Source organism: Poecilia reticulata, linkage group LG17, assembly GCF_000633615.1.
Source record: "Poecilia reticulata strain Guanapo linkage group LG17, Guppy_female_1.0+MT, whole genome shotgun sequence".
Classification (NCBI taxonomy): Eukaryota; Metazoa; Chordata; class Actinopteri; order Cyprinodontiformes; family Poeciliidae; genus Poecilia; species Poecilia reticulata.
In genome coordinates this window covers 26,889,450-26,906,844 of record NC_024347.1, presented here as the reverse complement: position 1 = coordinate 26,906,844, position 17,395 = coordinate 26,889,450, and the positions used below count along the sequence as shown (strand labels likewise).

Here is a 17,395-nt window from a genome sequence, read left to right as displayed (position 1 = left end):
AAGAAAATGGATGGATGGATTTAGGGGAAGCTAATGTTTTTCAAAAGAAGAGCTAAGTAAAAAATTAGCTCCTCTATTAGCGGATTAGTGGAAGTATGCCCACCACTGATTTAAACATTAGTTTTTCTGAAACTTAAAAGTCACTTTCTGGAATTTATCAGTTTCTTCTCTTGGACCGTACAGATAAAGCTATTAACTGGTTTAGGTCAAAGCTTAATCGTGTGTCAATGTGGCCCATTATTTTAAATGTTACTGTCCAAGAAAACAAATGTTACTTTCTGAATCTTCCAACATTTTCCTTCTGGAGCTTACAGGTTAGTAGTTACTGGTCTCCTGGAGTTCTAATAGTACTTCCTTTACTCGCAGTGTTGTTTCGCAACCCTTCCCTGAATTTCATTTACTCCCTTGAACCACACGGTGATGAAAAAACTAAAATGTTGCAAGCAGAATGAGCTACTCATCCACTGTTGGAAAGGTGTTAATAGCTGGCTTCTGGGCTTCTCAAGAGACGCGGTATCAAGCTATAAAATTTGAATGTGTCTAGACGGGGACAGAGCCTGACCTTGTGCTCTAATGACTTGTTCTTTCTAATGAGAGGAGCTTGCTTTGCTCGGTTGAATCCCGGCCAACTTGGAGCGCAGAATGAACCTTATCACCTCAGGTGGAGACATACAGAGCCCTTCAGAGGCTAAATATGCTCTTTATTACCAGATTCTCAGGGGCAGTGAAACGTTTTTGTTTTTGCACATCATAAATTCTGTCTCCTTTATCTCACTTTGCAATTTTCACTTAATGATCTCATATTTTATGTTCATGTTCAGGTGTTAAAATGAAGGAGTTCTACTTTTGTCTTGCCAGTGCACAAAGTTATTTTATGAGGATATTAAAGATGTTTTTGGGTAATTATGAGGCAGGATTTTGTTTAATTTTGTTTCTTACTGTGGAATCATAAACAGTCTTTTGCTGAGGGAATTGGTTTGTAGTGCTTTAAATGTATTTCAAATCAGTTAAAACTATAATGCTCAGTTAGGGTTGGATTGAAAAATGCATCACAATACAATCAGTTCATGTTAGTTGATATTGATAATTCTCAATCTTAATAATTACTGATTAGCTTTTTGTTGTAAATATAAATAACGGGTGGCACGACTTTTCCTGTTTTATTAAGTTTTCACTCCATGTCATTGTTTTTTATTTTTATTTTAAGTAGGGAGTATTGTGGCAAAACCTAAAACTGCTGCTGCACCAGTTACTCAGCAGGTCGTTGCTAAGTAACCAAAGAGTGAGAGAGTTGCTAAGTAACCAAAGAGTGAGAGAGTCAGTTGATTCCACCAACTGTGCTCAGCTTTAATCAGAGTATAATTATTATCAACATAATTTTCTTAAAATGTAAAATGCAACACAAAGTATTTGTCTTTTTATAACCAAACTTTTATGGTAAGTAGAGTTTATTCAGAAACTTTTACTGAAAAGCCAACTGTGCTGCATACAAATCACAGAAAGCATTTTTAAAGAATGTGACCCAAATCCTGTACCTCTGCTGAGATTAAATTTGTGAACCCAAGGAAAGTGAAAACCAGATGCTTTTCTTTTGATACAAAAATGAAAAATACTTTTGATGTTTTGGACTTGGACTTGGGACAACGATTTTGTCCCGCGTGACAAAATGTTTAGACACCCCTGAATTAAATGATTTCTTGTTTCTGCAGGTCTGGTATTAATCAGGTCAGTGTTGAACCTGAATGTAGCTGCCAAAACATTTAACATTTACAGTTTAAGAACATTATATTTATTTACTGCATGACCACCATGTTGAAGACTTTTTATTTGTAATGTGGGTAAAATTATTACAGACATACTGTTTTTACAATGGAACATTTTAAATACAAGGCTAAATATTTGTCATTTTATAACCAAGCTGTCATAATAAGTAGAATCACGTCTATCCAGAGACTATTATATTCATTTTCGGCAGGTTATTTATTAGCTTATAGTGCTGTGAAAAAGTTTTTATCACCCAGATTTTCACTTTTTATTTTGCTTCTGAGGAGTTAGACATTCTTGTAATGTTTTAAAGTGATCTTAAATAATGATAAAAAAAAGTCCTCCAGACATTCAGAAGGTATTTTACATTTTCTTTGGACTTTTTTAAAAACATTTTTTGTCTGATTCTTGTACCTCACCATGACAGTATAATCCTCCAAACGTGAGAGGAAACATGGGAGAAAAGCAGAATTGTCAGGATCAAAATAGACTGAATCTGAAAGTCATAACTATTAATTAAAACTGTATTTTATTGTTGCAGAAACTTCCAAACTATTTTTGTTTGGTTGTTTTTTTGTAGTGAGAAAGGAAGTCTGATATTATGTGTGTACTATTTCTGACGAGATGCCTTATCTCAGATTTCTATATCTGGTATTTAGTCCTCCTGACACGCTTTTCCTTTTGGCAGCCGAGTATAAACAGGGAGTCCTTCTCCTTCTCCGTGAAGTGCTCATTTCCCTCTGGAAAATCTAGTGCACTTCCTTTTGTTTTTGGTGGCCAAAAACACCTCGAGATCTCTGAGCTGAGCTAAGTATGAACTAGAAAACCTTTCCTGGGAGAGCTGACCCCTCTGGCTGTTGGGGCAGGTCAGGGAATGGTCACCAGATGAGCCGTAGCCGGCTTTCTGTGCAGCCGTCTTTCATTCCTACGCGCTGACTTGACAGGGATGGAGCCGCGTTTACAAACTGTTTGTGTTAGTCATGAAGGAACACCAGGTGGGTGGAGTTTGTTGCAGGTCATGTTGACTTACTTGTCACCTCTCTGACTTCCAGACATTTCCTGCAATTGTCCAAAATTCTCTGTAGTCCTTAATGCTGATTCCCAGAAATGTGACATCTTAGGAGGTTAAACCAAGTCTTTGAACTCATAGGGTTCATTCACACCAGACCTGTTTAGTCCACTGTAATCAAACTAGCTTGTTTGTCTATTAAGCCTGGTTCGCTTGGAGAGCGTAGTATATTATTTAGTAAAAAATTACTGAAATATAATCATGAATACGTTACACAGCTGTAATAACTCTGTTTAACACGGTTATGCTAGCTGTCAGTGCTATTTCTGAGTTCAGCTAACAGCAGCAAGGCTAACCCTAAGTTTAAAATATATTTTTTACGGTTAAAACTTCTTAAAACTGAACGGTGAGGTCCACAAATGGCAGACATTGTCTTTCAATCAAACTCTGTGGACCAAAAACAACCAAACTCTGGTTTGCCTAAAAACCTTAGTCTCTGTTTGGTTGAAGTGAATTCTGGTGCGGTTCGGATGCATATGTGAACGTAAAGCAGACCATAGCAGGAAGTGGACTGTATAGCACAAGGCATTCTGGGTAAATACAGGCAAAACAAACGTGTGACTCTAGTACAAATAGGAGAAATGTCTTGTGGTCTTTTACCAAAGAGAAAAGAAAAATCCTACAACTGCAGATATCTGGCGTTACTCCATTTTTGTTTACATTTTATGAAGAAGGAAGTTTGGTTCAGTGTTGTCTTCAAAGGTTTCTGTGTCATTTCCTTCAGTGGTTCTTGGTGCAGCGCCCCCACAGGCGAGGAGGGGAGCAGGTTTTTCAATTAGTTTGACTCTGTGGTTTGCTTTCACAGTGCAGTGTGAAAGCAAACCACAGCAGCTGAAAATGGTGTTGTCTCATCTGATAGGTTACAGACCATAACAGTAAAGAACTGATCACTTATTTATGTTTGTAATTAGATTTTATATATTTATTTCTTCAATATTATTTTTCATATCAGTGTTAATATCATGAGGCTGATGACTCCATGACACTTTGAATTTGACTCATTAGGATTTGATTAAGAACCAGATTTGTTCTTTGTAATTTCTGTCCAGTAAAACTATTAATCTGATAATTCATTAGACAGGTCTATATAAAGATATAATCCATGTTTCTGTCTCATATTTGTATGGCATTAAAAGGACCTGGAACTTTTGTTTTTACACTGAAAGCTGTTTTGCACAGTAAATGCCATGTGGGTGAAGTTTTATGGATGATACTCTGATGTCCCATTCTCCTGAAGGCAGCACAGAGCTGCACCACCAGAAACTGACAAACACTGAAGAGAAGAAGAGTTATGATTAATGTAGTTACAGTTCTATCCATGTTTTAATGTTGCAGCTCAGTCGTTTGCAAATAGTTCAAAGTTTAAACTGGCATGTTGAACATCTTTTATCTGGTCATTTTGTGGAATATTTAACTAGAAAATGGCAAAGAATAAGAATATTTTTTCCACTCTGGCTGCTGTTAGGCCTACCGATTTTAACTTGAATGTTCATTGCATTTTTTTAGACACCTGTGAAAATAATTTCTATTCCCATGGCTTTTTTGTTCTCTAGGAAGTTATTTTTGATGATAAATACAGAAACAAGCATAAAAATCAAAACATCTACAATAGTGATAGTAATATTAATAATAAAATAATAGTCAGTGCAAAGTAGCCTACAAATTATTTGGTGGGGGGCGGGGAGGGACCTGGATAAAGGCTAGATGGGGGTGCTGGCCCAAAAAAGGTTGAGAAACACTGTGCTAGCGCTAGATTCTCATCCTTGTTTTTGTTGTATTTGCCCAGAATACCCTGTGCTGTAGTCCACTTCCTGCTTTTGGAATGGTCTCCAATCCACTTAGTGTTCTCATATGCATTTGAACCGCACCAGAGTTCACTTCAACGGAACCGAGACCAATGTTTTTGGGCAGACCACAGTTCATTTTTGTGGTTCATACGTCCCCAAACGAACCGGACTTTCTAGACAAATGGACTGGATTTCAAATAAAGAGGACTAAACAGGGCTGGTGTGAATGAACCTAAGGCCTGCTCACTTGTTGATGCTTTACTTTTACAGTGTGTGAAAAAGAGTAACTGGCGTTTGGCCTACAGAGATAGAAGAGTGCAGAAAACTGCTGCATGGAGGTTTGCAGCCCGGGAAGCACAAAGGGAGTTTTATGATGCTGACAAAAAAGTCTGGAGGACAGGTATTTTTGGTACCCAGCTGAGGTGAAACGCTGGCCCAAGCTCGACAGACTGAAAGTCTCAAACTTTCTTCCAGAAGTGTCCGTGCTGAGCTCTGTTTGTTTTACACAATATTCCCCAGTCATGCAACGGATCAGACTCTACCTCATTTTACCTCTGGCATTCCTCAAGCATGAAGTCMCGCTCAGGATGGGGGGTTTCCTCCCACACCTGAAGGTTTAGTGTTGTCAGGGAGAAATTACGTGTTGCAGATGTTTGGATCTGGGACTCATTCAAACAGGCTGGGTTTTGCTTGCCTCCTCTGGATTTTATTTGAACTTTTGAATGGCGTACTGTGACCTTACCTTCATAAGTCTTTAAGACAACATAAAGAGACCTTATTTTCATCTGGATGATCTGGCTTTTAATTACATTTAATTGCCCTACTAATTCTCTTTAAAGCATACAAGTTCAAGTCTTTCTAACTTACTCTGAAAGGATATGAGGTCATTAGAGATTACTTTCAACTCGAGCTAAACAATAAATCAATAATGTAGATTACGATATACAGCTGATCAATATGTTTGATAGAATATTCAATATGTCGAATTTTCACTTAACTGATTCAGAACCGCACTGCATTCTGGGGAATGTAGGCAGAGGAAAGACAGCTTAGCAAGGCTGGTGGAATCAACTCACTCATTCTTTGGTTACCTAGCAACTCACTCATTCTTTGGTTACCTAGTAACAACTCTTTGAATAACTGGCACAACAGCAGTTTAAAATTCCACTATAACGGCTTAAAAGTAAAAATTGACTATTGAGAGAAAACTGCAGATAAAACAGGAATAGTCATACCAATGATTTTGCAGTATTTCAGATATTCAGAACAAACAAAAAACCTAATCAATAATTATCGACATTGACTGAAATGAATCGCTTATATTTACGTTTTTCAGCCATATAGTCCAGCCCTACTTTTCTACTTTAGTCGATCTACACTAAACGTAGATTACACTGTCTGAGGGTTTCTATTTTTTTGTTCAACTTTCTGCTGTAAATTACTCTTCCTGTGAAATGTGAAAACAATCAGCCACAGACTGAAATATATAGAAAACTAAGTTTTGAATCTGTTCTTTTTTTCTAAATTGTAATCCAGAGAGATTTTATCATATTTCTCCCACATAGATTGTTAGAAAAAAAAAGCTGGGAAGTTAGTTGTAATTTGACTCCTTGCTCCTTTCTTCCCTTCTGAAATGATGTCTGTGTCTCCATATTGTCTCTAGACTCCATTATGTGAATCTTAGTTTTGTAAAAGGTACCAGGGGAAAAATGGTTGTTGTTTCTGTTTTATTTTTTGGTGCTGGTTATCGCTGATAAGTCCGTCCATCCTCCTTCAGAGAGGTTTTACCATTGGGAGGATCAGTGTGGAGCTTGGCAGATAAGTTTAACAGCTCAGTATGACTCGGGGTGAAGTGCTCCATGTCGGGGATTAGTCATGTGGCCGCCTCCCTTTGCAGATGTTTCTTGCCCTTTTAAATTTCACAACAAGACATTTAGCGGCCTCCCACTGAAATGTCTTCTCTTGTTTATCAACCATATCTCCTGGTTGAAAAAAAGTCAGACTCAGAGCTTCCAGCTTTGGCAAAAATAGAAGGAGTTTCGAAACTCTTTGAAATTATGAGATATTTTTGTTCAAGCTGATTCTTTAAAATGATTTCTCTTTCACTATGAGTCAAATGAACCAATCGCTTTGAGAAACCTGTTCACCTCCCTGCCTGCAAAACTCACTCTGCCTTATGTGAAATCCGTAATACTTGTTGTTTTTTTTAACAACAGATAATGAAAACTCATACTTCTTTGGTTATATATATGAGTTTTTGTGGTACACTTGTGCTTGTCAGAGATTTATTACAAAAGTTTCTATTTCCAAGCAGCTGAGGAGAGGAGATAAGGCAGTTTTCACACCTGATTTTAGACTCAGTTCGATTGGGGACCAAAGTTGCAGCAGTTGTTACATATTCAGCTGGTGTAGTTTGCTTTACACTGAAGTGTGTCAAATTAATCAAACCCGTAGAAAACCTGTTCCCCTCCTCGCCTGTGGTGGCGCTGCACCAAGAACCATTCAAAGAAGTGACCGGAAAATGTAATGAATTTCTGACAGTTTTCCGGGACATTACATTTCTGGCAGTACGGTACATAAAAAAAACGCTAGATTTCTTCTGATATAGTGTCCATATCAGACACTACATCAATAATAATGTCTTCTTTTTGTCTTCACTACAATAAGAAAACATTACAGTGTGTTTTCAAAGAGGAAAAGTGCTTGTCTCTTTCAAGAAAATCTTTAGTTTAAATCATTATTTTGTCCTGCTGCTCTGAGTATTTATCATCAGGCTGCAAGCTAAGCTTTTATCTTTATAGTTTCAATTCTTTGGAGATATCGAACCATCCAAGTGACCTTTTTCTGTCTGCGTCCTCTGAAAGCAAAGACTTCTTTCACAGTTGTTAACTTAACAATCCCCTCCTAAAAAAGTAGCTGTGGCCTCCGCTCATGTGAAACAGAAGATAAACTCAGTGAAATGAAGTGCTTTGTCTGCGATCTCAGTTAAAGCATATTTAACATCAGCAATGCCCTCCCTGCACATTGCAAAGCTGGAACCTGAGTTCACTAAAGTTTAGCACCTCATTATTGGGCCATTGAACCAACAAAGCATTCAGGTACGTCAATGCAAGTCACAGACTGAAGTTATGTGCATTTAAACAAAGAAAGAGCCACTAAAACTAAACCTTTGGAGAAATGTAAGGATTCAGTTCAAATTCAAAAATACTTTATTGATCCCAAAGAGGAACTAAATTAAGTTTATGCTGCATCAATGGCACTTTGGCACTTTTTTTAGAACATTTTGTTAGTATCAAGAAAGGTTTGAAACGATTAATCGGATTAACATGGCAATCAATTAATCGTAAACTGGGATAACGGACACAAGAAAAAACAATTTGGTGAAAATAAAACATAGGATGTTTTATATAGGGCTAAAACAATTATTCATGATTAATCGATTATTGAAATAATTGTCAATTAATTTAGAAATCAATTAATAATTAATAAAAGATTCAAAAAAGCCCATTTGCTGAACAAACAACATAGTCAGTGCAAAAAGCCAAAACTGTACAATGTATGAAAACATTTTGCATTTAAGATGTAAACACTTTTGTCTGTAAATATGTTTTAACCAAACCTTCTGAAGTCTCACTTAGTTTTAGCTGCACCAGGTTCAAATTCACTAAACAAAAGCATGTTGTTGCATTTTAATATGTTGTTGCATTTTATTTTAAAAAGGAAGTTAATTATTTATACATTTGATTTTTATTGTTTATCAAATATTGTATTAAAGATGCTTAAGTGTTTAAATGAAAAATCTGTAGATGTGCCAATTTTTTCCTTAGATTACTCAATTAATCTTTAGAATAATCAATAAATTAATTGATTACTACAATAATTGGTAGTTGGACCCATTTTTAACTGCTTTAATTCTTTACAGCCTGGATACAGCAAACTGTCTAAAACATTTCTCAGACAGTTTTTGACTATATATTGTTGCATCACACAGCTTCTGCAGATTTTTTTTGCTGCATATCTGTGATGCATTGCTTGTACTGGAAGGTTAGATATCAAACATTTTTAAACTCTCTTAAGGCTCCTGATTTATTTTTGTTATTTCAAATAATTAACTGTCACTTTTGTCTGTCTGTAAAAAACAAAACAATTCATAAAACGCTTGCTTTTGCAGAGTAAAATGTCTGAATATTAAATGTTTTTGCATTATTTGTTCTAGGTTCGTCATGGGAGAGCTCCATACGGCAGATTGGCTTTGAGAGGTAAGAAAGTAATTATTTGATCTTAAACAAAAGAATCATAAAGGATTTTAGAAAAAAGTCACAGCTGAGATTCTGTGGATATTTTTTTTCAATATTTTAGAGCATTTGGGTGTTTTGGACATAAATGTTTATTATATTTTGCATTATTGACCGACATGCTATTGTGAATTTGCAACGGCTGTAAATTGATCATTTGCAAATAAATCTTTTTAAATTTATAGGAGCTGGTAATAAATGGAGTCTGTTTGGTAGAGGGATACCGTTAAATGGAAACACTTGTTGATTTTCACATGAGTTTGGTATAAGTATACTTAGGTTACAGCTATAATAAAATGCAATAATGTTTTATCCTGACATAAATCAATTGTGAATGTGCAGTAATGTTTAGGGACGTCTCTGTACATCGGTTTGGCTGCCGGAATATTCTTCCTGGATCTCATTGATCTGATTTCAGAGGTGAAAGTAAAAACTTTGGCACCTTCTCTGCAGATTAGAATGATTTATTTAGAATTAGGGCTGCAACTAACAATTATTTTAGTAATCCATTATTCTATTAATTATTCTAACAATCAATCGATTAATCAGATTTAAAAAAAACGAAACATTCTATAGATTTTTTTATTTAAACACTTAGGACTTTTTAAAAAAATATTAAAAATGGATAAAAAAAATATTTAAGTAAATAATTCAGATCCATTTGTAAATAAAAATGAATATTTTGTCGCCTGAAATGCATTAGCGTAGCTTTCCTCTAGTGAATTTGAACCTAAGACTTTACCACTGGAGGAGTTTTAGCTGAAACATGTTTATAGATGAAGGTGTTTTTATTTGAAATGCAAATTGTATACATATTTTGTACAGTTTTAACTTAATTAGTGCTCTGAATATGTTGCTCTTTCAGCAAAGGGCCTTTTTTTTTGTCTGAATAATCCAGTTAACGATTAATCGTTTTCTAAATTAGTTAACAATTATTTCAATCATCGATTAATCGCAATTAATCTTATTAATTGTTTCAGCTTATTCAAATTGAACAAAAGAAAAACCTGTAACACATAAAACTCATGCACTTCCCATGTTTTCACTCTATTCCTAAGTAAAATGCTACACAAAGTATCCTATATATAGCAGCCTCTCAGCAACATTTACCGTCGCTTTTTGCATTTAGCCACACTGGCTAATCTTCTCTCTACCTCCTAACCTGTCCCTTTGTGGATTCTTAATGAAGGCCAAACCCAGTTAGCCCTCACACTGGGCTGAAGGGTCTATTTTTCAAGGCTTTTGTTTGCCTCTGCCTGAGCACATCCCCGTGATCTTATTAAATGCGGTCTGTAAGTACGGGAATGTCCGAAACACAGCCACGTCCTATTTTCCAGCACTCATCAGCCCTGGGTGGATTGTGTACTCTACAGTTAAGTGGCGGAAATAGACCCATAAACATTTTCTCCTGCCTGCATTTACCTGTTTGTGCTGAGGATCATATGTAGTGCATATACAATATTTACAGCTGTAATGGCTGCATTTTAACAGCCTGGGCAGAGGAAAATGTTGCTCAAGTCGCATGTAAAGGAGCCTGAAGAAGATGGACAACTTCTGTTCTTTACTTTTGTCTTGGTTGTCCAAAATGTCCTGCTGCTATATTTTTAAATACATCGATGTCTGTTGATGTTTGAGTCAATGAGAGCCGCTAACTAAACAGGCATTCTGTCAGAGCAAAAACAATAAAGTCAGGAGTTACAGCGTTGTTTCTTCAAATACAACTGGTAAACTTCAGCTCAGTGATGAACTGGTTGTAAGTCGCCATCTTTGTTGTGGCGTGCAGCATGGATTCGATCTAACCAACCAACAGACAGAAGCTAAAACCTTAAGATGCCCATTTACATGATGAGTCATAAATGGAAATGATAAATTAAAAAGAAGAGACAGAAAAATGTAAAATACACATGAAAATTAAAAAACAAAAAACAAGACAAAATATTTACATTAAAAAATTAAGAAAAATAAATGCATCAATGAGTAACTAATTTAGAAACTGATTAACTGTTAACATGAGTATACAGAACCAAAAAAGGGCCATTTGATAAAGGTTTTTCTTTTGTTTATTCTAAATAAGGCACAAATGATTAATCAGATTAATTGTGACTAATCGATTATTGATATAATCGTCAACTAATTTAGAAATCGATTATTCTTCAGACTCAAAAAAAGGCAATTTACTGAAAACCCCCCAACATATTCAGGACAGTAATTAAACTAAAGCTGTACAAAATATATTTACATTTTGCATTTAAGATGATGACACCGTTATCTGTGAAAACTCCTCAAGTAACAAAGTTTTAGCTCCACCTGGTTCAAATTCGTGAGGTGAATGCAATGCTATTGCATTTTAGGCAATAAAATGTTTATTTATTTTTTATATAAAAAAGGAACTGAATTATTCTGTTAATATATTTCTAATATTGTATAAACAATGCTTAAATACTTAAATGAATAATCTGCAGAATATGCCAATTTTTAAAAAATCTGGTTAATCGATTAATCGTCAGAATAATCAGTCACTAAAATAATTGTTGTTGCAGCTGGAGTTGCAACACATTTTGAACTTTCCACACTAGTAGTTTTTCCCTGAATCTGTCTGCAGCGCTGCTGATGTTTTTCTAATTCCCACACATAATACGTGAGGGAAAGTGGGAGTCATTAAAGTTGCCGCCTCAGCGTTGCGTGGCTCTGATGGTTTCCATCTCTTTCATCCTTGTGAGGATGCACAAAGCTTCTCAACAATAAAGGGCATGGAAACAGACGTCCTCGATTAGATTAAACTCTGCAGCAGCAGCAGCCAAACGCCCAAACTGTTTTCTATTCTGACTGTGCGTTTTCCATCATGACAATCAACACTTTGTTTTCAACTTTTACTTGCTTTATTTCCACTCAACACCAGGCGTGAGATTGGTTCTGTTTGAAATGACCAGTTGCTTTACAACGGCAGCCAAATCCTCTGCGCTGCTCCGGAGTTACCAGTACGTTTTATTGGAAACTGTTTAATTACACTTGGAGCTCAGCATGAAATGCAAAGAAAAACACTTTGGTGGCCAAACACAGGATGCAACCTGATTGCAGTAAAACTGAAATAGAAATTAGTTTGGATGATTAAAAAGAGAGCGTTTTAGAGGTTCGGAAACCTGTTAGCCATTTCAAGGACAGTTTTTATTTGCTGTAATTGCACATGCAATCATGACACCTTGTAAAACGTGTCCTTTGGCAGCATAAACGCATCAAAGTGGATTATATGGAGCTTGACATTATGGTAGCTGTCATAGCAACATTCTGCAGATGGTGTTTGGGCTCTTGTCAGAACAAATCTTTTCATGTTTGGTCAGACAGAAGAAGATGAAGTCAACACTATTCAAAAAAATCAAAGAAATCTTTTGGTTTGTTTCAGCTGCTGCTGATGCAGATTGTTCCACCTAACATGATATGTTTTTTAATAAGTAAGCATGTTTTTTTCCCCTAAGCTGAGTTGAAAAAACAAAACAAAAAAAAAAAACAACCAAATAAACTTTCTCATGAGTTTTCTTGTTGATGTTTTATGGAATTTCACTCACTTGTAAATTGCATTTGGTTTAAAGGCAGCGAGCTCTGTTTTACTACGCAGGGTGGTACTCCACATAAAATCTAATGCATTCAGCACAACACATATTAAAAGAACAATTACGTAGCGGAAAACTCGACATTTCCCGCGTATTTCGGGTAAACAGGTGGTGTTTTCTGAGAGATATAATTGCTGCACTTATATTTGTTCCCATGAGAGATCTAGAGCATTCTGCGAAAGCCAACATTGAGCAGAAATGTTAAGGAAGTCCATTAAATGTCACACCCATTTCCAGATTTGTTCTGTGTTAAGATAGGACTGGGTAATAAACCAATGGCATTATACATGTGACCCCTGATCAATACCAGTAGATAATATGTCTGATAGAATCGTCAATAAAGAGCATATTCACTGAACTCCGAGCCAGAATCACATGGCATTCTGGGAGATGTAGGCAGAAAAAAGGTTTAGCTGCTCAACTTCTAATGGCAAAGTTGGTGGGATCAATCAACTCACTCACTCTCTGGTTACCTAGCAACTCACTCATTCTTTGGTTACCTAGCAACAACCTGTTGAGTAACTTGCGCTGCAGCAGCTTAAGGTTTCTCCGCCGTACCTTATAACTACTTAAAAATAAACAATGTACTGGTATGAAAACTGTAGATAAAAGAGGAAAGGCCATGCCACCAGTTTAGCAGCATTTCAGATATATAAAACAAGAAACTAATCAATAATTATCGATATTGACCAAAATGAGATGCTTGTATACAGTATCATGATATGTTTTGCAAATGTATTCTCCACTCTTCATGTTTTATATATTTTAATTGGACTTGATGAAATAGAAAGCATAATTTTTAAAGCGGAAGAAAAACTAGAGACAATTTTCAAGATTTCACTTCATAAACAACTGGGTACATTTGTTTTTGACATCCTGAGAAGTTTGTAGAACCGCCTTTTGCTAAACTTACAGCTGAAAGTCTGCTGAGGCAGGCCTTTTTTGTCAGCCATTTTCTGGGTTATATGGTTATCTGGAGGAAGATGTTAATGAGCTTGCCGAGAAGTTGAGCTTATGTGATTTTCCAACTTTTGTCCTGCATTACAATTCTTCTTTTGAATGTGTTTGGAGTCGAGGGAAGTGTGCTTCTGCTTTTCTCACAGCATTTCCTCCATTTCCTGTTTGTCCCACAGTGTTATTGGCGCAGACGCGGGAAACGGTATCCGAGTGTTCATCCCTGACATCGGCATGTTCCTGGTCGGACTCGCCATCTGGCTGCTGTGTCGCACTCTGGTCCAGAAAAGGCCGCCTGAGGAAATGGGCCAGTACAACGAAGACTTCGACGCAGAGGAACAAGTAGGTTTCAACTGTCCGGGACCTGCTCTGTCTCTCCTAAAGTTACTTAAAGGAGGAGACACAATGTTGTTTTTATGATTCAATAACAGCTGACTAAAGCACCGCTGAAATGTATACCTGGGTTCATGTAACGCTTGATGGATTCTTTTAATTGTCTTAGCATCTTGCATTTTGTATACATACAAGCTTGAGGCTGAAGCTAACAACTAGTGAGAGTGAGACTAAGAGAAAATATTACTTCTATTATTATAAAACGATGAAACATAGGTTCGGAAATCCTTTACAATGATTTTGGGCCAAAATGGTTAATCGGATTAATTGGATTAATCGTGATTAACCAATTGTTGAAGTAAGTGTCAAATATTTTAGTAATCAAATAATTGCTTAGTAGAATATAAAGACTCTAAAATATGCCATTTGCTGAAAGAACAACTTCTTCAGAGCAGTGACATGTACAACAAAATATATTATTCTAAATATTCAACCATTATGACAGGTCTATGGGAGAAACAAAACATGTTCGTCGTATTTTTTGTTTTATTTTAGTTTTTTTTAACGTAAAATTATTCTTAGCTAATGATATTTTAGCCTGGTCAGTTCTACCTATTTTGAGCTGTTTTAGGGACTCTGTCACTTTAAATCAAATTAAGCTGCTCCTGGCCACGCCCCCCCAACTGACCAAATGTCCTGGAACTCTGCTTGGGTTGCTAGGTAATGGGCTGGGCATGGCTTGGGTTGCTAGGTAATGGGCAGTGCCCTCCGAATGTAACTTTTTTTTAAAAAGGCTGTTTTTAGAAGCAGTTCAGACTTAAAATGGAAGCATAAAAACATCCAAAAATATTTATTTTGCATAATAGTTTCCTTTTAAACAGAAGAAACCTTTAAATGTTCAGGATGTCAGTGATGTTTGAAATGACAAAGCCTTGCAGAAATATTTTTACAAACTGCAGATACTGATAAAAATATCCTGGAAGCAGGAGATAAATATTTTAGGAGAAACAGGACCTTGTGGTCAGTTTGCTTTTGGCTTCTGTCTTCAATGAAAGAAAACTGAAGCTTGTAAAGATGTTGGCTTAGATGAAACCATCTGGAAATCTGTGTATAAATGTAGACATTTATTTCTACAAAACCTCATTGAAGACTAAGCAATTAAAATCGTGTTCCTGTAAACATGGAGAGATTTGAGGTAGCGCTCTCCAAACAAAACTGTTGGTCATAAAACTGAGATGTAAACATCTTAACACAAATAAGTTCTAGATTTCATGACTATAATACTGTAAAAAAAAAAAAAAAAAAAAACGATGCTGGGAGTTGGACGTTTACAAACAGTTAGACCCTTCTTTTTTCAGGTTGATTTATGATTAATCGTCAGAATATTGGTTGCTAAAATAATTGTTAGTTTCCGCTCTAATAAAGACGAGTCTTGGACGTTTTGTGATCGTTTGCTGAATGGAAATTAAAATCCATCTGGTAAGAAAACGCCTTGAATGTCTGGAAGAAAGATGTCCAGTTTCCTCTTGGACCTGCTCCTATTTTGACTCAGTCGCACATTATCTGAAGGAAATGTAGTTTTCCATTCCAACTWGCTTTATAACTATTAAGTTGACCTTTCTTTGTTAAACTTCTTGTTGAAGGTGTTACAGTTTGCTGAACATCTGTTTTTCCCACGATCATTTGGTCAGGAGTGTCGAACTCATTTTCATCTTGAGCCATATCAGATACAGTATGCTCTCAAAGGGCCGGTTGTGCCAGAATGTATTGATAAAACCAATTAAACTGTTAAAATATTAATAAATTGCTGTTCCTCTGGGATTTTGTGATTTAGTGTTTTGGTTTTTTTTTTTGCAATCAAAATTGCATATTTTGTGGTACCCATTAAAAAATGTTTGTAATTAATTTGCGCTAATGTATAATGTTAAATGTGACTTTATTACTAGTCAGGCTGAGGCAGCAGTCACTTAAACTCTCTTTGACCAATTTAGACAAATCATGCAGTAAAATCAGAAAAAAATATGGAGATTTGTTTATTTTGTGTGGATTTTGCAGATTTGTGAAAAACTGGAAGGATTTATTGAGTAATTTGGAGTCTAGAGGGCCACATAAAAACCTACGGTGGGCCAGATTTGGCCCCCGGACCTTGAGTTTGACACATAATGTAGGTCATAACATAAAATCTATTGATATTAAAATCATTTTTATTGATCCTGTTTTCTGAAACACTAAATTTATAGTTTTTGTTTGCCATAATCACCAACATTACACAGAGATAAAGGCTTTTTAATCTAAAGAGTCCAAATGATATTTGAGATTAGCTTCTTTAATTTCATTAGTAAATTAACTTTTCTATGATATTCTAATATATTGAGATCCATCTATGTAATGGTATTAATATCTTCAGCAGGGAACGTAATAATGCTTTCCATGTTGCAGCTGCAGATTAGTGCATCGATGAGTTTCACGCTTTGTATTCTTCTACTCACTGCCTGCAGGAAACGAGGTTATGCCCTCATGTTTTCCACTTTAGCTCCTCTGGTCTCTTAACAATAGATGCCCCATTTGAGGCTTCATCCACGTCAACATAAACTTTCTGACTGATGGAGTTTAATCATTACTTTGATCCAGCTGTAAAGCTGTCCCTTTCTCCCACTCCGGCCTCGCCGAGCTTCGCGGGAGTTTGAGCATAAACTTTCGTGTGAGAGTTGATGACTTGGAAAACAGCCTCCCATCATCGCCTGGCAAGTCTCTACCACCGCTCTTTATGACTCAGGCTTAATTAAGTCCACATTTCCCCGATCCGATGTTCTCCGACTGGCACAGATGGCATCGCTCCATCTCTCTGTCTTTATCGCTGGGAAAAGCACCAGGGAGGTTTATCTTTACTGGCTTTTGTGGTTCATGTTTTGACTAAATCTGAATTTTTACCACCTGTTTCTTGTGTCTGTCTGCTGCTTTGGGTATTGAATTCAACAGCTGAGTTATTATGTTTGTCTTTTACCGAGACTGTGGGCGACTGGGGGCACATTTGCTCACAGCCAAGGAAGAACGAAGTGGTCCAACATCTGGTTTCAGAGGAAAACATCCTCCGAAGGCCGCTTGCTCTGTAGGGCTAATGATTATTTTAGTCATTGATTAATTGTTCTGATAATTAATCGGATTAAAAATCTGACTGAGACACTGAGGTCCTTTAAATCAAGACTAAAAACCCACCAGTWCAGAGCTGCTGTTGAGCCATAAATATTGGAACATTGATCAGCATTTACGATGTTTACTTATTATTTTAACGATGGCACTTGACATCTTGATGATTTTATCTTTTCATGAAGTTGAGCACTTTGTCTTGTTGCTGAAATATGTGATACAAATAAACTTGATTGATTGAAAATTTTAACACAGCATACCTTTACTGTACATTTGATTATTTCTAGCAAAAGATGAATCTGCAGCTAAAAATAAATACAAATCTTTGGACTATTAACTGATAGATAAAAATTATTTATTTATTTATTTATTTATTTATTTATTTATTTATTTATTTATTTAACAGAATTTGAGCTCAATCAAATAAAAACTGCCACT

The 17,395-nt window shown here is 36.1% G+C and overlaps 1 protein-coding gene across 5 annotated transcripts in view; it reads left to right on the top strand.

The window, feature by feature from the left end:
• The window catches only part of piezo2b (piezo-type mechanosensitive ion channel component 2b), a 124,023-nt gene that overhangs the window by 29,277 nt on the left and 77,351 nt on the right, over positions 1–17,395 (top strand). For all 5 annotated transcript variants that reach the window (XM_008434600.2, XM_008434601.2, XM_008434602.2 and 2 more), the window contains exons 4-5: positions 8,837–8,879; positions 13,657–13,819. In XM_008434600.2, the coding sequence (XP_008432822.1) occupies positions 8,837–8,879; positions 13,657–13,819 (206 nt within the window). The remainder of the gene's footprint in view (positions 1–8,836; positions 8,880–13,656; positions 13,820–17,395) is intronic.